General features: G+C 47.6%; 2 protein-coding genes across 8 annotated transcripts in view; one reads left to right on the top strand and one right to left on the bottom strand.

Moving 5' to 3' along the window:
* Positions 1 to 2272, bottom strand: part of tcf12 (transcription factor 12) — a 48080-nt gene extending 45808 nt beyond the window's left edge. For all 7 annotated transcript variants that reach the window (XM_062963414.1, XM_062963417.1, XM_062963416.1 and 4 more), the window contains exons 1-2: positions 2177 to 2272; positions 1592 to 1664 (exon numbers count right to left, since the gene is read on the bottom strand). In XM_062963414.1, coding sequence (XP_062819484.1) covers positions 1592 to 1664; positions 2177 to 2257 — 154 coding nt within the window. In that variant the 5' untranslated portion in view covers positions 2258 to 2272. The remainder of the gene's footprint in view (positions 1 to 1591; positions 1665 to 2176) is intronic.
* Positions 2273 to 6818: 4546 nt separating this feature from the next.
* Positions 6819 to 19114, top strand: znf280d (zinc finger protein 280D). Its single transcript, XM_008121589.3, has 20 exons — positions 6819 to 6973; positions 8382 to 8533; positions 8758 to 8823; positions 8912 to 9183; positions 9633 to 9720; positions 9922 to 10044; positions 10287 to 10390; positions 11296 to 11516; positions 11723 to 11880; positions 12374 to 12474; positions 12569 to 12715; positions 12837 to 12971; positions 13066 to 13385; positions 14496 to 14633; positions 14862 to 14924; positions 15192 to 15310; positions 15561 to 15597; positions 16246 to 16294; positions 16437 to 16504; positions 16812 to 19114. Exons 2-20 carry the CDS (start codon positions 8392 to 8394, stop codon positions 18802 to 18804), a joined length of 4344 nt encoding a protein of 1447 aa, XP_008119796.2. The 5' UTR covers positions 6819 to 6973; positions 8382 to 8391; the 3' UTR covers positions 18805 to 19114.
* The last annotated feature ends 1783 nt before the right edge of the window (positions 19115 to 20897 follow it).

Below are 20897 nucleotides of genomic sequence, written 5' to 3'. Positions count from 1 at the left end.
GGAGTGGCGGAGAGGCCCGCGGACTCCACAGAACAAAGAGCCTCCTCCTCTCCCCTCCCTCCCTCCCTCCCTCCCTCCCTCCCAAAGGGCCACATCGGCAAGGGCGCAGCACCCCCTCCTCCCTCTTCCCAAGTTCGAGCCCACCGCCACCCTCCGCTTTGGGAGCAAACACCGTCCGTACGTCTGCTCTGAGCAACGCACGCAGAGAAAACACTGCAAAACGCCTCCAAATACCAGAGCCCTTTTCAGAAACACTGTGAACCCAGACCCCACCTAAGTTGTGTCCTTTCCAAGCAAGGCCCACCCCGAGGAGGAAATGCACTCAAAGCTGGAAGCAGGAAGGAAGGCTCAGAGCACGCATGGGCCAACTTCGGCCCTCCCTCCAGGTGTTTTGCACTACATTCCCACCATTCCCCACAGGCCTGTCTTAGAGGCTATTTCAAAACTCATTTATCAAAAGCAAGTCCTGGAGCAAACGGCAGAAAGGTAGCAAAGAGGAACTTGAGTTTTCCCCTGAGTGGCCACATTGGTGTATTTACTAGATCTGCCCCTTGTCTTATCCATGAAAGCAACTGGAGAAGTGGAGAAGAATCAAAACATAAACAGCACCATTAAAAATAACAAAACACAGTTAAAAATACAGAGGTTGGTTTGGGAGGAAATAAACCTGACTGCGATTCATGGGCCGTACAGGCAGGAAGGCCACTGGGTGACCGTGGGCAAGTCACACTCTCTCGGCCTCTAAAGGAAGCCGTGGAAAGCCGCCCTGTGTAAATCTTGCCGATTAAACCCAAGGACGCATTCAACTCGTTTCTAGAAATATCAGCGTCATTCAGCACAGCAGCATCGGGTATGTTTAATTGGAGGCCGATGGGGAGCACAGCACAAACGGCAATTACAGAGACGGAATATTTCTACCCAGATGGAAAGAGATCTATGATACTGTTTCTCATAGCTTCTAATACAACTAAGAGCATTTCAGAGGATTTTAAATGTTTGGGACTCTACTCAGTGCACAAACCCTATCAATGCAGAACTAGGTTTCATTTTCATCAATTCAGCCAACATGTACGCAAAGACGCATCTCTTCCAACAGCGAGATGTGCACAGTCAACATTTATTGGTAAATTCTCGGCATATCGCAAGCCATTTTCTAACATTTCTTCTCTTATTCCCACTATAATCAAGATTAATGAGGTTTCCACCAGAACAACAGAGCAGCCTGTGTTGCTTTAGGTTATCATCTTGATACTAAAATATGCGATAAACCAAAACCAAGCCACACACACAGAGAATTTCAAATGAAACCAAATAATTCAAATCCAAACAGGACAATACTCACATTTTTTTTTATCTCCAAAAAGGAATGTTCCAAATTTTAAAAAAGGAAAAAAAATCTGCATTGACTGAGCCTTTCAACCCACTCAAAGAACACCCAAGGAAGGCTCTCTCTGAAAAGCAGCCTTTGCCTCTTGGGTTCCACGCGGCACCCACTCCAGCCTTTGCAAAGAGCGCAACACAACCACAACCGCAGCACCAGCAGGAGCAGCACCACTGCTCTCGGCCCCTCTGCTTCCCAAGAGCTTCTTACCTGCTCCACTGAACTGGCTGCTTCCTAGAGTCGTTGGCCTCGTTTTCCCACTATTAACAGGTGGAGAAAACATCTGCAAACGGACAGAGGTCTTGAGGTTAGCACGGGCCGCTCCGGAGGGGACACAACTCATACAATCACGGCAAAAAACCATGGTGTGTTGCGTAAACACGCGTACAATAACCAACACCAGGAATGGATCTGAACCTCATTCTCGTAGCTTTGTTTGCAAAAGCCCCAGAAACGGGCCTAGAAGGTGACTGACACAACAATATTTACTTGGGATACACAACATGTAAGGGATCCTCTAAGAAGCCAATTACGGAGGATCGTCATTTTGGATGGTTGGAGATCAATCAGAGGCTTCCTCTGGAATGGTGCAAAACATCATCCTGGCTTGGACACAGTTTCCACAGCTATATATATGTATACGTATAACATCAATCTGTGGGCTCAGGAGCTGCCAAGCGGGCGGTCAAGCCTTTCCGGCCCATCGCGGTGTGTCTCCCCCTCAGCCCCCCTCCCCAGCCGGCCTTTTACCGTGGGGAAGGAGCCAAAAGGAGACTTCCAAGGAGGATATCCTACCGCGCTGAAGTCCAGCAGGTCACTCAGCTCCTTGTCCGTCCCGATGGCGGCCATGCGCTGCTGCTGCGGGTTCATCTTCATCCGCTCTGCAGGGTCCTGAGGGCCAGAAAGGACCACATTGTTGTTATCATCATCATCATCATCATCATTATTATTGGAGTGTAGTGTGGTTTCTGGGCTGTATGGCCAATGTGTTCTAGCAGCCTCTTCTCCTGATGTTTCGCCTGCATTTGCATTGGCCTTACAGCCCAAAATCACACAACAACATCCCAGTGATTCTGGTTGTGAAAGCCTTTGGCAATACTTTATTATTATTATTATGTTTCTATCCTTGTTTCTTCTCTCAAATGAGACTCAAAGCAGCACACCAACACGGCACACTGTTTGAAACCCATGGCGCATAAGCACTGAACATAGAAGAGTTCACCACTGGAAAACTACTTAAAACTATCAAAATAATATAATTCTTATGGCTTCCTCCATGTCTTGGTGCACAGAGTTGCAGCTGAGTCAAGAGAAGAAGAAGGAAGGAAGGAAGGAGAGAGAGGAAGGAAGGAAAAGAGAAAGAAAGAGGGAAGGAAAGAAGGAAAGAAGGGAGAGAAAAGGAAGGAAGTGAAAGAGAAAGACGGAAGTGGAAGGAAAGAAAGAAGGAAGCAGAGAGGAAGGGAAGAGGGAGAGATGAAAGAAGGAAGGAAAGAGATGGAAAGAAGGATGAAAAGAGGAAGAAAAGAAGCTGAGAAGGTACAAGTGAAGAAAAAGTGAAAGAGCAAGAAGAAAAGGAAGAGAGGAGGGAAAGGAAAAGAAAGGGAGAGAGAGAGAAAAAGGAAGGGAAGAAAGAAAGACAGGAGACTGCCCGCCCCTCCCTCCTGACCTGAGAGTGGGAGCCCCTCCCCCCAAGTTTCTTTTTCACCCCAGGGGAGGGGCGGGGAGGGGAGGGGGGCAGGGGAGGGGAGGGGAGGGCCCTAAAGGGAGGGAGGGCGGGGGGGGGCTTCTCTTCCTCTTCCTTTTCCTCCCAGGGAGAGACTTTCTCCCCAGAAAGAGAAAGCGAGAGAAGAAGAAGAAGAAGAAGGGGGAAGAAGAGAAGAGCCCCCCCCTCCTCCTTCTCCTCCTCTTCCCCTTTCCTTCCTTCCTTCCCTTCTTCCTTTGATTTGTTCTTTGCTCCCTCCTTCCATCTCTTCTCTTCCTTCTTCCTTTCCTTCTTTATACCTCTTTCCTCCCTCTTTCTTTCCTTCCTTCCTTGTATATAAGTGGTGTTGCAGGAGGCACGATGGGCCTGTCTTTCCTCTCTCTCTCTCTTTCCCTCCTTCCTTCCTTCCTTACCAGGGCTGGCTGGCTGGCTGGCTGCGTGGGAGGCTGAGGCTGAGGCTGAGGCGAGGCAGGCCAAGGCTGGGGCTCCTTCCCTTCCTCCCTTCTTTCTTCCTCCTTCCGGAGGGCCTCCCTCCCTCCCTCCCTCCCTCCCTCCCTCCCTCCTTCCTTCCTTCCTTCAGGCGGGCATCTTCCAAGGAGAGGAGGCGGAGGCGGGCTGGGCTTCGTCTCCTGCTGGGACTCCTTCTCCTCCTCCTCCTCCTCCTCCTTCTGTCTCCTTCCGCCCACCAAAGGCCCGGCCCGGCCCGGCCCGCCCAGCCGGATCCCTCCGCCGACAGAGAGAGAGAGAGAGAGAGACACACAGAAGGGGAGAGAACGGGGAGAGGAAGTCCCGCCTCCACGGAAAGGAAGGAAGGAAGGAAGGAAGGAAGCAAGGCAGCTGTCTGTCAAGGCAGGCCCAACACACACACACACATTCTCACAATACATGATGATTGTTGTTGTTCTGAGATGGAGGCATTAGCCAACTTGGGCCCGCCCTCCAGGGGTTTTGCACTCCAGCTCCCACAATCCCTAACAGCCTATAAGAATAATAATAACTTTATTTTTATACCCCACCCCCTCTCCCCAAAGGGACTCGGGGCGGCTTACATGGGGCCTGGCCCAATAAAACAATCAAATATCAAAACAGTTATCCAATAAAAACATCAATTACAGTAAAAACAATCGTTAAAATCAATATAAAACATACAATATTAACACTGGAGACTAATTCATAGAACGCAGGCAACGTGCAACATGGGCCGAAATGGGGAAGGTAATTTCACAGTTGAAATGGACAAAGTGCAATATAGCATTGGCAACACCTCGAGAATGGGGCTATTCTAAAGTGGGCAGACAGATAGATAGATAGATAGATATAGAGTCTCACTTATCCAACATAAACGGGCCAGCAGAAGCTTGGATAAGCAAATATGTTGAATAAGAAGGGATTAAGGAAAAGCCTATTAAACATCAAATTAGGTTATGATTTCACAAATTAAGCACCAGAACATCATGTTATACAACAAATTTGAAAGAAAAAGTAGTTCAATATGCAGTAATGCTATGTAGTAATTACTGTATTTACGAATTTAGCACCAAAATATCACGATATATTGAAAACATTGTCTCCAAAAATGCGTTGGATAATCCAGAATGTTGGATAAGCAAGTGTTGGATAAGCGAGACTCTACTGGGTATGTGTGTGTGTGTGTATATATATATATATTCATTTTACTATGGAGTAAACAACAAAACCACTGAACCAAATCACACCAAATTTGGCCACAAAAGACATAGTCACCCAAAATATGTCTTTCAAACAAACAAACAAACAAAACCCTAGAAAAATGGTCCAAATTACAGAGGATGAGGAAGAGCATCTGAGTGAGGATGCCTGCCACAGATGTGGGCGAATCGTCAGGAGAGAATGCTGCTTCTGGAACATGGGCAGACAGGCCAAAAACTCACAGCAAGCAACGCAAAGAAAAGAGGTTTGAGAGCAAGAATCCAGGCTTACAAAGACACAGACGCACACACAAACACACACATCTCCCTCTAGTCCTGCTTGGGGGGGGGGGGGGGGTTCTTCTGGGCAGACCCTCCTGGAAACGGGCAGGAAGGAGGGAGGCCAGTCTTGCAGGGCTGGAGGGACGGGCCTCTCCCTTGGAATGCAGACCCCTCCCCAGCCTTCCCCGTAAAAGCTGCTAAGTGGAACCAGATGGGCTCCCAGCAGCTGCCTTTCAGGCCCAACCATTCCCGCCAGGCCTTGGGAGAAGGAAGGAGAGCAAAGCAAAAGGGAAGGCTTGGAAACCTTGGCCAGAACCTGGAGAGATATACACTAGAGTCTCGCTTATCCAACATAAATGGGCTGGCAGAATGTTGGATAAGCAAAAATGTTGGAAAATAAGGAGGGATTAAGGAAAAGCCTATTAAACATCAAATTAGGTTATGATTTTACAAATTAAGCACCAAAACATCATGTTTTACAACAAATGGACAGAAAAAGTAGTTCAAGACGCAGTAATGCTATGTAGTAATTACTGTATTTACGAATTTAGCACCAAAATATCACGATGTATTGAAAACATTGACTACAAAAATGCGTTGGATAATCCAGGATGTTGGATAAGCGAGTGTTGGATAAGTGAGACTACTGTAATTACTTTATTTACGAATTTAGCACCCAAACATCGCAATGTATTGAAAACATTGTTACAAAAACATTGACTACTAAAAGGCTGACTGCATTGGATAATACAGAACATTGGCTAAGTGAATGTTGGATAAGTGAAACTACTGTATACAGTAGAGTCTCACTTATCCAACACTCGCTTATCCAACGTTCTGGATTATCCAAGCCATTTTTGTAGTCAATGTTTTCAATATATCGTGATATTTTGGTGCTAAATTCGTAAATACAGTAATTACAACATAACATTACTACGTATTGAACTACTTTTTCTATCAAATTTGTTGTGTAACATGATGTTTTGGTGCTTCATTTGTAAAATCATAACCTAATTTGATGTTTAATAGGCTTTTCCTTAATCTCTCCTTATTATCCAAGATATTTGCATATCCAAGCTTCTGCCGGCCCATTTAGCTTGGATAAGTGAGACTCTACTGTGTATATATTCCCCCCCCCCCCCCCCAAGAAGGCCAGATCTTGGTGGACGGGGGTCACGTTGGAAATGAGAACCTTCTTCAAACCTTCTCTAGGAATTTGTAATACTGGAGGTCTTTGGGGAAATTCATCTTAATCCGGGGGAGTTGTAGTTCACCTACATCCGTAGATGTGAACCCAGACACGGATGGATCTGGACCAAACCTGGCACTCAAACCTGATATGCCGGAATGAGATGACCGGAGGGGTCTGGGTTGGGGTTGGGGAACTGACCTTCCTTGCTGGGAGTTGTAGTTCACCCACAACCAGGAAACTGTGACCCTCACCGATGATGGACCTGGACCAGGCTTGGCTCACTCACCCTCCTGGAGGGGATTGACTCACCATAGTGGGAGTTGTAGTTCGCCCTACAGCCAGGGAGCACACTCAACCCCACCCGTGATGCATCTGGAGCACAGGTGCCCAACCTCACACACTTTTAAGTCCTGATAGAGTTTCTGGGGGGGGGGGGGGTTCCACTGGCATGATGGGAGTTGTAGTTCACCCACAACCTGATCCACGGCCTGTGCTCCCTTTCCCGCCTTTTTCCCCCCAGAGAGGCCTGGGCTGAGCAGTGCGCACGCGCGGCCCCGCCCACTCGAGGAGGAGGAGGGAGGGCGGGGCCAGGACCCACCAGGGCCGCGATTTCCCAGCCTCCCTTTCGGCGGGAGTCCCTCAGCGGAGGCGAACGCGGGCGCCACCGCCGCTCCTCCTCCTCCTCGTCCTCCTGCTCCGACCTGCGGGAGGCCTGAGGCGCCTTCGGCCGGGCCCTCGCACCCCGCCCGGTAAGGACGGAGCCCCTTCCTTCCTTTCCCTCTCAGCCTGCTTCTTCCTCCTCCTCCGGGAGGCCTCGTCCGTTGCCTACGAGACGGGCGCCTCCGCCGCCATCTTGGCCTCCTCTCGCTCTCGCTCTCTCTCTCTCTCTCTCTCTCACAGGGAGGGCGTCACGTGGCCTCAGCGGGGGGGGGGGGGCCTTGAAACCGCGTTTATTTATCTTCTTATAGGCACTTTGATTATTGTCACTGTTACTGTTTTGTATCCCGCTGCAAGGAGAGGTGGGCAGTATTGTTATTGTTGTTCTTGTGTGTCCCACCTTGAACGACAGAGAGGGGGATGCAATGCATTCATTATTATTACTACTACTATGGTTATTAAGTTGCAAGGAGAGGCAGGTAATCTATTTTTTTATTATTATTTTGTGTCCTGCCTTGGAACAACCGAGAGGGGCATGCAATACATTTATTATTATAATTATTACTACCATTATTATTATCAAGTTGCAAGGAGAGGCAGGTAATCGGTTTATTATTATTATTATTATTATTATTATGTGTCCTGCCTTGGAACAACCGAGAGGGGCATGCAATACATTTATTATTATAATTATTACTACCATTATTATTATCAAGTTGCAAGGAGAGGCAGGTAATCGGTTTATTATTATTATTATTATTATTATTATTATTATTATTATTATTATGTGTCCTGCCTTGGAACAACCGAGAGGGGCATGCAATACATTTATTATTATAATTATTACTACCATTATTATTATCAAGTTGCAAGGAGAGGCAGGTAATCGGTTTATTATTATTATTATTATTATGTGTCCTGCCTTGGAACAACTGAGAGGGGCATGCAATACATTTATTATTATAATTATTACTACCATTATTATTATCAAGTTGCAAGGAGAGGCAGGTAATCGATTTATTATTATTATTATTATTATTATGTGTCCAGCCTTGGAACAACCAAGGGGCATGCAATACATTTATTATTATTATTACTGCTATTATTATTAAGTTTCAAGGAGAGCAGGGTAATGTTATTATTATTATGTCCTGCCTCAAGCAACGGGGGGGCAAGTAATAATTTATTATTATTATTATTACTGTTATTATTGTTAAGTTGAAGGAGGGTAATGATTATTATTACTATTATAATATTATGTTTCATCCTATGCCATAAAATGTAGAGCGACCCATTGCTTTTGTGGTGCATTTCCTGGTAACGTCTCTCGTTCAGCTGACGTTCCTTTTAGGACAGTGGTTCTCAGCCTGGGGTTCCCAGATGTTTTGGGCCTACCACTCCCAGAAATCCCAGCTAGTTTGCCAACTGTTAGACTTTCTGGGAGTTGAAGGCCATGGCCCTTGCCCGTTTCTGATGTGGGTGCCTTGTCCTTCTGCCCAGTGGTGCCATCATGGCGGAGCTGTTCATGGAATGCGAGGAGGAGGAGCTGGAGCCCTGGCAGCAGAAGGAGAAGCCCATTGTCGTGGACGACGATGACGACGACGAACCCATCTTTATGGGCGAGATCCTGAGCGCCAAGCCTAGCAGCTCCTGTAAGGAGAAGGGGGCCTTTTGGAGGCGGTTTAGACTGACTTTGGGGCGGTGCAGATTGGTTGTAGCGTGACAATCAATTAGGCAAGATATAGTTGGGTCTGTTTAGAGGGGTCCGGCAGCTGTTCTTAGTCAAGTAAAGGCTGCCAAATGTTTGCGGGCTCACTCAGGAATTGGTGTAATTCCACAGTGAGGAGATGCTGTAATGAGTTTCCTTTGTCTTCAGATATATTGAACAGGGTCAACCCCGGATCCCCACGGATTGGGATTCAGAATGGGGCCACCAAAAGAGGTAATGGAGGCGGATGGAAGTGCTGTGGGTGGGAGTCGAGGGCTCACGGGGTCCCCGCCTTGTGAGTGCCACATGCCTCTCTTTCCAGGGTTCCAGCCCACGACCAGACCAGCCACCAGCACGTTGGCCGTCCAGCCGCAGCCGCGGCTCAGCAGCAGTGCGCCTGGGACCCCTCCGGCCTTGCAGCGGCCCCTCTCCGGATGCTCCGGGCCTCAGGAAGCAGTTAAGACCAGCCCCAGCCTGTCCCAGCCCATCAGCCTCTCTCCCTCCCTCTGCAGGAACCTCAGCTTGCCGGGGCTGGCCCAGTCGGCCTCCAGGCCTGTGGCCACGGTCACCGCGCAGCCCGTCACCTTAACCCGGGTAGGCGCTGCTCAGGGCCTATAGTAGTAGTGTTAACAGCTCCATCTGTACGTTTGGATCGGGCTACTGGACTCCAGGATTGTGGCAACAGGTGCAATTACAGGCCAGGCTGCAGCCAGATTGGGAACTGTCTGCTTCTCCTGCTTCTTAGCGGGGGGTTGGACTAGATGGCCCATGAGGTCTCTTCCAACTCTACTATTCTATGATTCTATGTCTCAGAAAAAACAAACCAAGGGGTAAAAATGATGTCTTAGTATGTGGAAGCAGGCCCACATACTGAATTTGCTGGAATTCCTTCTTTCTTTTCATCAAACGAAACAGCCATGCCTCTTAATTATTTTGGAGTGCATTCTGATAAAAGTTGTATTGGAAACCCTGCATTCAGCTTTTGTTAGTCGAAGGCTTTGCAGGAAAAGATAAACCTGAGCAAAAGACCCCTGTCTCCACAGGTTACTCCAAATAACAGTTTTGGCTTTGGCTTGAGGCCGAATTCGGGAGAACTGCAGTGCCAGGGTGGATCCATGGTGAATTTCACAGGTATGCTTGGAGACATTTTCAGCCTTAATGGACAAAAATGTGTGCCTGAGAGAGGAAGAAACCATTTAATGTAAGGAGCGGTCTTTATGGAGCAAGAGTAGGGCCCTGCAGGAGGGAGCAAGCAAAGACTGACCTGGGTTTGGGGCAGCAAAAGAGCCAATGGGGCCTATAAAAACCAGAGGCGCTTGGCTCCCTTTGCAGGCTTGTCCAAGCGTCCCTCCACTTCTGAAGCCGACGGCATTCTTCCCAAAAAGGCCAAGGGAGACGGAGGGGATTCCCCCGAGTTGATTTCAGTCCAGTCTCCCAGTGACTCCTTTCAGAAAGGTAAGTGGCACTTCCTGGTTGGTTTGTGTTTTAATAAAGCCTCTCCAGGACCTCAAATGCCTCAGGCTGCCCCACCCCCCTCAAAGGTGAAAAATGCCCCTGTGTTGTTCTCCTGGTGCCCTGGTTTGTTGGAAGATCCTTATGTGTTTGTCATGGTTAACTGAAAGGCTGGATGCCTTTGGAAAGCCATCAGGTCAAAGTGGCAGGGATGAAGTCCCCACGCCTGTCTCTTCCCTTTGAAGGTATTCTGTCTACGAACATGAAGAACGGAGCGCCTTTCCCGCAGGCCTGCCCAAAGTGCAATATTCATTTCAATCTTCTGGAGCCATTGAAAAACCACATCAAGGTAAATATTGCAAGAATGGGGACTGTCAAGATAATGGGGATCGTTTTGTAATTGAAGAGTTGAAACCCGTTGGAAGATGATTGGCTCAATTTTGTTGTTTTACCCAGGTGTGAGTAGCTGCTTTCTTTTATGCAGTTTAATAGATTTGTTTAAAGCTTTAATTGGATTTAATTATCTGTGGCCCATATAAGGCGCCGAGTCCCCTTCGGGGTGAGAAGGGCAGGATATAAATGTCGCAAATAAATAAATATTAATATTGTTATGCTTAATTCTTATTTAATGTTTACAAGAGTTAGGTTTTAGTTTGCACATTGTTGTGGTTTTTAATGTTAGCTGCTTTGAGTCTCCTTTGGCTGAGAAAAGTGAGGCCTGAATTCTCATAGATTGTGATGATAATAACTGGGTTTAAAAAAAAAACAATGATAGTTAATTCTGTCTTAATGTTTATATATTTGTAGATTTTTGATTGTACTGGAGTGCTTTTAATGTGAGCCACTTTGAGTCTCCTTGTGGATAGAAACGGGATATAAATAAATATAATAATGATGATGATGCATTGGTGGGCTTCACTGGATCTCTTGTAAAGGAGTAAATAGAAGGATTTGGGTTTTGCCAAGTTGACCTCCTTTTAGATGTCACCCATTTTCAAAACAAAACCTATAAACAACTCATTTACTGTGTTAACTAACTGGGATGTGTTTGTGCCAGTAAGGAAAGGGTTCAGGGTCCCACTGGAGAGTTTCCTCTTTGACATCCAGCCTGTAGATAAAGATATTGCTGAGATTCTGGGCGAATGTAAGGCTGAGCTTTGGGGCTCCTTGGCATGAGGTTGCAGTCCTTTTGTAAGCCGTGAAAGTGAGAGCCACCCTCCTTCCCTCCCTCCTTCCCTCCCTCCCTTCCCTCAGTATTGCTGCCCAGAGATGGTGCCCTCCTTCCTGGGCGCTGCGGACTGCTCGGGACCCTGGGCCAGCAACATGGAGGCCGAGCCCGGGAAGCTGATCATGCTGGTGAACGACTTCTACTACGGGAAGCACGAGGGGAACGTGCAGCAGGTGCGCCAGGAACAGAAGACCCACACCACCTTCAAGTGCGCCAGCTGCATGAAGCACCTCAAGAGCAACGTCAGGTGGGCCTCACGGGGCCCTTCATAACCCCCTTCAGCCCCTGCCGTTAATGATGAGCTCCCTTCAAAACCCTTAAAGGGCTTTACAAGGGAATACTTAGCATGGCGTTGGCCTGAGAGGGCCAAACAATGCATTCCCCTTCAAGCCATGTGGGTTCCTGGCCTCCTGTAATGACGGTGTCCATCCTTCCTTCTGTCCTTCCGCTCAGGTTCATGAACCACATGAAGCACCACCTGGAGCTGGAGAAGCAGAACAGCGAGAGCTGGGAGAGCCACACCACCTGCCAGCACTGCTTCCGGCAGTTCCCCACCCCCTTCCAGCTCCAGTGCCACATCGAGACCACCCACACGCCCCACGAGTGCTCCAGTGAGTTGGGAGCGGGTTGGGGACGCACTCGCACCTCCTCAGTACCAAGAAACAAGGATGATAGGACTCTTGACCAGTTGTTGAGCCACAAGGAGAGGGGGCAGATAATACGTTTATTATTATTATTGTCATCTTTACTTCTGTCCTGCCTTTCTCCCCATAGGGAGGGACTCAAGACGACTAACAATCATATGACACAACTTAATATACATTTAAAATAATGGAAAATACAAAAATTAAACATTTGTGAACGGATGTTGTTCTTATTAACATTATTAATGTTATTTCTACCCTGCCTTTCTCCCCATAGGGAGGGACTCAAGGTGACTAACAATCATATGACACAACATAATTAATATTTAAAATAATAATACAGAAAATAATCATTATTTGTGAATGGATATAAACTGAAATTACACAATAAGCATGCAAAGATTGTTCTTTTTAAATTAAGCTTTTCCTTTTCGCGGCCATTGTTTTTGCTTTCTCCCAGCCATCTGCAAAATCTGTGAGCTGTCCTTTGAAACGGAGCAGATCCTTTTGCAGCACATGAAGGACAATCACAAGCCGGGAGAGATGCCCTACGTCTGCCAGGTACCTGGAAACACACGTGTGTGCATGCCTGTGTATTTACAGATCGACGCTTCCGTTTCAAACCTTTCTTCCTTCCTTCTTTGCGTGTTTCTAGGTCTGCGGTTACAGATCGTCGGTGTTTTCGGACGTGGACAAGCACTTCAGGGCCGTCCACGAGAACACCAAGAACCTGCTCTGCCCGTTTTGCCTTAAGGTCATTAAGATCGGGGCGCCCTACATGCACCACTTCATGCGGCATCAGGCAAGTCCCAAACCCCTGGAGGGAAGGCCAGAGATTGCCTACATGCTTGATTGTGTAAACGTTTCCTGAGTGGGGAATCGTGCATGTTGGATCAATAACGAACTGGGCAACCTTCTTGCAGAAAAAGGGGGTGCACCGCTGCACCAAGTGCCGCCTCCAGTTCCTGACCTGCAAAGAAAAACTGGAGCACAAATCCCAGCATCACCGGACCTTTAAGAAACCCGCCCAGCTGGAAGGCTTGCCTCCTGGAACCAAAGTAAGCGCTGCGTGTTGCACGGTCGCCATTCCCTCTGTCGGGAGTGCAGAGACCGGAAGGAGGGAGCTCACCCGTGCGGGTCTTGCCTCCCCAGGTGACCATCCGGGCCTCAGCCGGGTCCCTCCAGACGGTGTCCCCGTCCTCCTCCTTTGTGAGCGCCAACGCCTCCGTGTTGCAGCTGTCTCCGCCGCCAGGGCCCTACGTGGCGGACCCCCCCTGGAGCCCCCCAAACAGGCTGAGTGCCGGCAAGAGCCGCTCCAAGCCGAAGCCCCCGAGCCTCCAGCGGAGGGAGAGCCTGGGCAACGGCAACAGCAGCAGCACCAGCAGCACCAGCAGCAGCAACGGAGGGGGCGGCGGCGGCAGCAAGAAGAACAGCGGCGGCAAGGTCGCCAACACGGGACTCAGCCATCTCAGGTGAGGAGCCGGTCCAGAGGGGGGCGGGCGGGCGGGCCCGGAAGTTTTATGGGGTTTTATATGGATGTAATGTCTTTAAATGTCTGATTGTGCTTTTAACCCATATTTGATCGGGCTTGTCTCCATGTGAGCCACCCCGAGTCCCTTCCGGGAGATGGAGACGGGATACAAAAATAAAGTTGTTATATTATTATTATTATTATTATTATTAATATTAATATTATTTATTAAGTTGATAGGACCAGAGAGAGAGCCGAAGGTGAGGATTTGGCCCCATTTGTCCCATTGGCTGGGTTTGTCCACTCTTCAGTCTCGTGCGCCATTGAAGCTAATGCGCACCTCACTTTTCAAAACCCTGAAACCAAAGAAATTGTTTTTGTGCAGCAGCAAAAACAGTCTGTGTAAGGTCCATCTTGCATCTGCTGCCTGCTTAGGATTCCTTCTGTGCCGTAGGATGAATCCACTGTCATTGCCTTGGTTCAATGATATGGAGTCATGGGGTCTGTAGTAGTACGAGGTCTTGAGCCTTCTCTGCCCAAGAATGCGGGTGCCTCACTGAACTACAAGTCCCAGGATGGCATAAATCAGAGATGAGGTCCCTCAAAAAGGAACTTCTGAGGCAGCTTCCCCTTTTGCTTCGGCTCAGCACTACCATTCCCATACAATGCAAATGTAATGCACACCCCATTTTTGGCAAAGTCATTTAGCCAAAAAAGGTGAGCATTAGACTTAAGTAAATAGGGCAGTAAATTTTATTTAAGCGCCTACTTAAGTCGCTATCAAGGCCTGGGTTAAGCCTTTCGTCATGCAGACCAGGCATGGGCTAACTTCGTTTTGGGCTTCAACTCCCACAATTCCTAACAGCCTCTTTGGCGTTATTGTGGGAGTTGGAGTCCAAAGCACCTGGATGGAGGGCCAGAGTTGGCTCAGGCCTGATGCAGACATGGACAGATGCACTCAGGGTGGCCCAAAGGGGTGGGACAAGTGCCGGAAGCCCTCCTTGGAGTGCCGCCCACAGGCCTGGTTCTTGGCACGCTCCCTTGGGGCCAGCCATGGCTTTGGGCGAGCGTTCCCCTGAGCGGTCTTCGCCCTGCCCTTTGCTCCCGCCAGGTGCCCGGACATCCAGAAGTGCATTGAGTGCAACTCGGACATCCGGACCTTCGCCAACCACTTCCCGGCCTACGTGCACTGCAGCCTCTGCCGCTACAGCACCAGCTGCAGCAAGGCCTACGGCAACCACATGATCAGGTACGGACTGGGGCCTCGTCCACTGGGAATGGCTTCTCCAGACCCAGCTGGGGCTGAGCCTAGGAGGGGAGGAGGGGGAGGCCCTTGTGGCCCTTTCCTGGAGGGAAGGGAAGGCACACGCAATCCTCCCTCTCCCAGGCAAGCGTACGCTTCCAGGCCTTGTCATAAGCAGTGCTTACTTTCTGAAGCATTAGTTACAGGATGCAAAAACCTTCATTTCTCTTCCAGTTTCCACAGCGCCCGTCCAACAAAAAGATTCTGGATGTACAAGGAGCAGTCGGAGGAACTGAAGTAAGTGTTGGTCCATTTTCCTTCTGAAGGTGAATGCACTTGGGTGGGTTTGCTCAGAAGGACGTCCTTCTGCGCCTGTGGGAGTTTCTCCTTCCTCGGTGCATTTGTAATTGTGATCTCGGTCACTGTGGGGTCCGTTCAAAGTATGCGGATCACCTGGATGCGTCTCTCTCTCTCTGGGATCTTGTAGGAAGCTCTGGCTTTTAAGCTAGCTCCCTTTCCCCTCTCACTCCCTCTTTCCTTCCTTCCGTCCGTCCGTCCGTCTAGGGATCTGACTCTGGTCTGCATGCACTGTGACTTTGTGGCCGACCTTTCTGCCATGGACAAGATGGCTGCCCACCTCAGCAACAACGACACGCACGAGTGCCAAGTTATTTTGGAAAAAGGTACGTGCCTCTTGGGTTCTGGGTGTCGAACACAACTGTCACTTCAAAAGAAGAAGAAGAAAATAGTCTCCTGGCTTGAGGCGGGGCACAACGCAGTTGAAACATGTCAACGTAAAATGCATATAATAACATACGTGTATCAAAACACACCATGAAAATGTATTTTGTTGTATATTCGTGTAGAGGTGTGTGTGTGTACCACCTATACAAAAGATTTTTTTTTTGAAACAGTCTTGTCTTTTCATTCCAGCTCCTACCGATGCCTCTCCTGCTGATAACCCTCTGGGGTAAGCTGTTTTTGCAATAATAATAATAATAATAATAACAACTTTATTTTTGTATCCGGCCTCCATCTCCCTGAAGGGACTTGGAGTGGCTCACATGGGGACAAGCCCAAACAACATCAGTTTAAAATACATAGAATTAAAACATTAATAATAATAATAATAATAATAATAATAATAAAAAACTTTATTTTTAACCCCGCCACCATCTCCCCGTGGGGACTCGGGGCGGCTATAAATACATAAAAGAACATAAAACATCAACAATTTAAAACTGGAGCAGTAATAACTGAACATTCAGAGGGTAAAATTGTGTAGAACTCTGAATAGGGCTCCTGAGAGACATAAGGCTTTTGTCTGTTGGGAGGCTGCTTTATTTCTTCAATTCCATGTTAGCAGACCATTGAGAGCCTTTCAACCCAATAGTTCCAAAGTTTGACTGGAAGGAGTCAGTGATTGAGTAATGCATGAGTATTTCAAGCTAAAGATTGCATTGTCGTTGCCATGATGCTTGGCAGTCCTTTTTTGAGGATGGAATGATTCTTACATCAGGGTTTTCATGACATCGGGCTTGTGTAATGTTGGTTTTGTCCCAGCCGTAATGCTGCTGATGTCTTATCTGAAAGTAATGGCAGTTGTTTTGTTCTTCAGCCCGTCGAGCGAGGTGTCCTTGAAGGACGAAAGCGAGGAAAGAACCCAGGTAGAGTCAAGCCCTCCCTTGGTCCCCGTTCCCCCTGAACATCCTGTTTGCTTCTTCTGAGCAACGACTGAAGGTCCTTCTCGGTACTGCTTGGGGTTTATTTCAGACACAATAAACATGCCTGTTTGTATCTGTATTTCAGGAACTTTCAGGGCCCGCTGCACCCAAGGAAGAAGAAGAAGAACAACAACAACAACCCTGTCCTGAAAGGTAAACAAGAGCAGCCATGTTTTTTATCAGGCCATCATTGCTTTGCTTTGGGGAATAATAAATACACCCTGGAATGTCTTTATTTGGGGTCTTCCTGCACATTTCCCGGGGACCCTGTGTGTTCTCTTCTTGCCCACAGATACATTATGATAGCACTGCGTTCTCGGGGGCTAATCTTTTAAGGTTCAAATCAATGCAAGTGATTGTAGCTTTTGTTATTAAACGGAGGCAACACACAGATTTTTCGGAGGCATTTTAAACTTGAATTCCACATGTTGAGCAGCTAATTTTGCCCTTCTTTTTTCAGCTTGGAAATAAAAGAGGAAGACACTAAGGACCATCTTGTAAACCCAAGCGAAGAAGTTGCCAAGAATGAAGAAGGAGAAGAAGACAGAGCACCAGCTCCAGAAAGCAGTTCTGGCCCTGAGCTGCCCTCCGGCCCCATTGATGCCTTGTGCGCAAGCAGAACAGAGAAGGCGGGGAGTGCGGAGGGTTGCGCCGCTACTGAAGGAGAAGAAGCGGAGTCCCCGGTTGCAGAAAACACCCCCGCTCCCTCCCTCCTGGCCTGTGCGGAACACTCTTTGGAAGAAGGAAGTGGGAAACACCAGGATGACGATGAGGAGGAGGCTCTTTCCGCTGCTGAGGAAACAGTCCCCACGTCTTGCTCAGAAGATGCCTCCAGTCTGGAGCCTCACCCTTGCCCAGAGCAGCCTTCCGGAGGAGGAAACATGGAGGACCTTTCCAGCCCGGGAGGCGAAGGACCTGCGGACATGGAGTGCGAGGAGAGCCCTGCGCCTTCGGGGCTGGAGGACAGGCCCGGCCCAGAGCTCCCTTCCCTCTCTGAAGACCCCACTGATGCTGCCGGAGGCTCAGAAGACCCCAACGGTGCTGCTGAAATCTCAAATGACCCCGTCGATAATGCTGGAGGCTCTAATGAATCTGATGACATTACTGACGGCTCAGAAGACCCCATTGATGCTGCTGAAGGTTCAAAAAACCCCATTGATACTGTTAGAGATTCAGAAGACTCCACTGATGCTGCTGGAAGTTCAGAAGACCCCATTGACACTGCTGGAAGCTTAGAAGACCCCATCGTCACTGCCGCTGTCCCATTGAGCCAGGAAGGTGGCTTTCTTGCTGCTGGGTGTGAAGAACAGGCCTCACCTGCTCCAGGAAACGAAGGCAGTCCCTCTGAGCCCTCACAGAACTCCATCGATGCTGCTGGAGGAGGAAGAGATGCGGACTGCTCATTAAGTGGAGGGTATGAGTTTGAAGGAAGCGCCTCCTCACCTTTGGTTCCAGAAGGAGGTCCTCCTGCCTGTGGAGAGGACCTTGGAGAGGCTGCTGAAGAAGAAGAAGAAGAAGAAGAAGAAGAAGAAGAAGAGGAGACAGGGCCAGGGACACCGCACGGGTGTGAGGAAAGCCCCTCACCCTCCACTGCAGATGCCCCGGCCAGCGCAGAAGACGACCCTATGGATGCGGCAGGGGAGGGAGACGCCACAAACGGCCTGCCTGAGGATGGAGATGCCTCTCTGGCCACCGAGCCCTTGGCCTCTCCTCTGGAAGCAGGAACCAGCCCAGTCTCCTCTCTGGAAGCAGAAACCAGCCCAGTTCCCTCGAGCGACGATGCCCTTGAAACCAGCGGGGAGGAGGGTAAAGAGGAGGCCGATTGGGCCCTTTCGCCTGCTCAGGGTGATGAAGACGGTGCCTCTTTGCCGGAGGCGGATTTGGAAAGCAACCCTGGTCCCGAAGGCTCCCTGAAAGAGGATGGAGAGGGGGTCCCGCTCCCCTCGCCCGCAAAGAGCCCCTCTTCTGTGGAGCTCCAGCCCCAACCAGATGACTGTCTACCTGGCAGCGCAACAGAAGAAGCACTAGAGGAGGATGCGGAAGAAGAAGAAGGTGGTGATGGCGGGCAGGAAGACGGCAAGAGCGCCCCATCCCCGCGTCTGGAGGGGCAGGCGGAGGAGTCGGACGAGGGGGAGCTGGCGGACGTGAGGGTGGAGGGGGCGGAGTGGGCCTCCGACGAGGACGTGGGCTTCGCGCAGTTCTTCCAGAGGCGCGGGGAGGCAGCTGTGGTTGCCGTGGATGGCGGCGACGAGGTTGGCGGAGGCGGGAGAGGCGGTGGCAGCGTGCGCCTGGAGCCCCTGACGCCCTCCGAGGTGCTGGAGCACGAGGCCACCGAGATCCTGCAGAAGACGGGCGGCGGGAGCAGCAGCAGCGAAGGCCCTGCGAGCCCGGGCCCCGAAGAGGAACGCGAGGAAGAGGAAGAGCATGAGGAATTGGGCCCCGAGGCCAGCTGAGGAGCCTGGATCTAGGGATCTTGGTTGGTCCCCAGGTCCAAGACAAACGGGTTGCAGCCTGTTACGGTGATGGAAGACTAACGCGGTCAAGACGACACACGCCGTCAAACCGCCAGGAATCGGTGGGGAGCGGGTTGGTTGGCGTGGAAACCTTTCTTGTTGCGTTTTAACGGTGGCGTCGTTGAAATACAGATTTTGGACTTTTGGAAATACTGATTTCGGTTTGTTTCCTATTGGACCTCCCAATGTTTTGGAGTTCTGCAGAGCTGCCGGTTGTACATAATTTTTGGAGTAAACATTTGCAAAGAAACTTGTTGTTTGTGAGTGCATGAGTGAGTTGAGCTTTGGACTGGCAAGTGTTTTGGACTGCAACTCCCACCATTCCTCACAGCCTCAGGCCCCTTCCTTTTGCCCCTCCGCCGCTTAAGCGGCGGAGGGGCAAAAGGAAAGGGCCTGAGGCTGTGAGGAATGGTGGGAGTTGCAGTCCAAAACACTTCCAGTTGGCCTGCAATGAAAAATATAATAATAATAAAATTATATTTTGTTCTATTTCCAGTTGGATTCCCAATACATCTCCCACTTTCCCTGGGTGCCTCCTTTAATTGCATTGACTCCATAACTAGGCGGTCCTGGGATTTGTAGTTCGCCTCGGCCTCCTTTGACTGAAGCTACTGGAAAACTACAGGAATCCATAGCAGTGAACTATATTGTGCTATGCTAATTATATATGTGTGTGTATGTATATATATATGTATATGTAAATATACATATATATATGTGTGTGTTTATATATAAATATATATATATACAATATAATTTACAATAATATGTAATAATTATAACATTGTATATACATATAATATTCATAATATTATATTGTAATACGATATAATACTAATAATACAATATAATAATATTAATTATATATCATATTTTACATGTAATATTACTAAGAATATTACAATATGTTGATACAGTACAATATAGTAATTTGTTACCAGTATTGTACTATACTAATATAATATTCTATGTAAATTTAATTTGTAAGCCGCTCTGAGTCCCCTTCGGGGTGAGAAGGGCGGCATATAAATGTAGCAAATAAATAAATAATAATAAATAAATGTATATATGTATATGTACACACATATGTACATTTGTACCCATATATATATAAAATATTTATTATTTGCTACATTTATATGCTGCCCTTCCCACCCCAAAGGGGACTCAGAGTGGCTTACAAATTAAATTTACATACAATTTTATATTATTAGCATAGCACAATACTGGCAAATTGCTATATTGTACTGTATCAATATATGGTAATACAGTAGAGTCTCACTTATCCAACGTAAACGGGCTGGCAGAACGTTGGATAAGCGAATATGTTGGATAATAAGGAGAGATTAAGGAAAAGCCTATTAAACATTAAATTAGGTTATGATTTTACAAATTAAGCACCAAAACATCATGTTACACAACAAATTTGACAGAAAAAGTAGTTCAATACACAGTGATGCTATGTAGTAATTACTGTATTTACGAATTTATCACCAAAATATCATGATGTATTGAAAACATTGACTACAAAAATGCGTTGGATAATCCAGAACATTGGATAAGTGAGACTCTACTGTATATAATATTTATTTATTATTTAAAATATGTATATATATGTATGTGTGTGTGTGTATGTATATGTACACACATATGTACCTATATACATATATATAATATTTTTTATTTGCTACATTTATATGCCGCCCTTCTCACCTCGAAGGGGACTCAGAGCGGCTTGCAAATTAAATTACTCTATTGTACTATATCAATATATTGTAATATTGTTATTAATATTTCATGTAATATATAATTATTATATTGTATTAGTATATTGTGTTACAAAATATTATATGCATATACAATATATTATAACATATATTATTGTAAATTTACAATATTTAATAACGTATTAGATATACATATATTCATATTATATTGTAATACAATATACTAATAATACAATATAATATTATTAATTATATATTATATTTTACATGTAATATTACTAATATTACCATATATTGATACAGTAC

Source organism: Anolis carolinensis, unplaced genomic scaffold (genome assembly GCF_035594765.1).
Source record: "Anolis carolinensis isolate JA03-04 unplaced genomic scaffold, rAnoCar3.1.pri scaffold_11, whole genome shotgun sequence".
Taxonomy (NCBI): domain Eukaryota; kingdom Metazoa; phylum Chordata; class Lepidosauria; order Squamata; family Dactyloidae; genus Anolis; species Anolis carolinensis.
This window is presented reverse-complemented; position numbering and strand designations above follow the sequence as displayed.

Excerpts from the sequence above, each read along its gene's own strand:
- znf280d (XM_008121589.3), top strand. The coding sequence starts at position 8,392 with ATGGCGGAGCTGTTCATGGAATGCGAGGAGGAGGAGCTGGAGCCCTGG. Across the intron at positions 13,386-14,495 it reads ACGGGACTCAGCCATCTCAG|GTGCCCGGACATCCAGAAGT; the intron begins GTGAGGAGCCGG and ends TGCTCCCGCCAG. Across the intron at positions 16,505-16,811 it reads CAACAACCCTGTCCTGAAAG|CTTGGAAATAAAAGAGGAAG; the intron begins GTAAACAAGAGC and ends TTCTTTTTTCAG.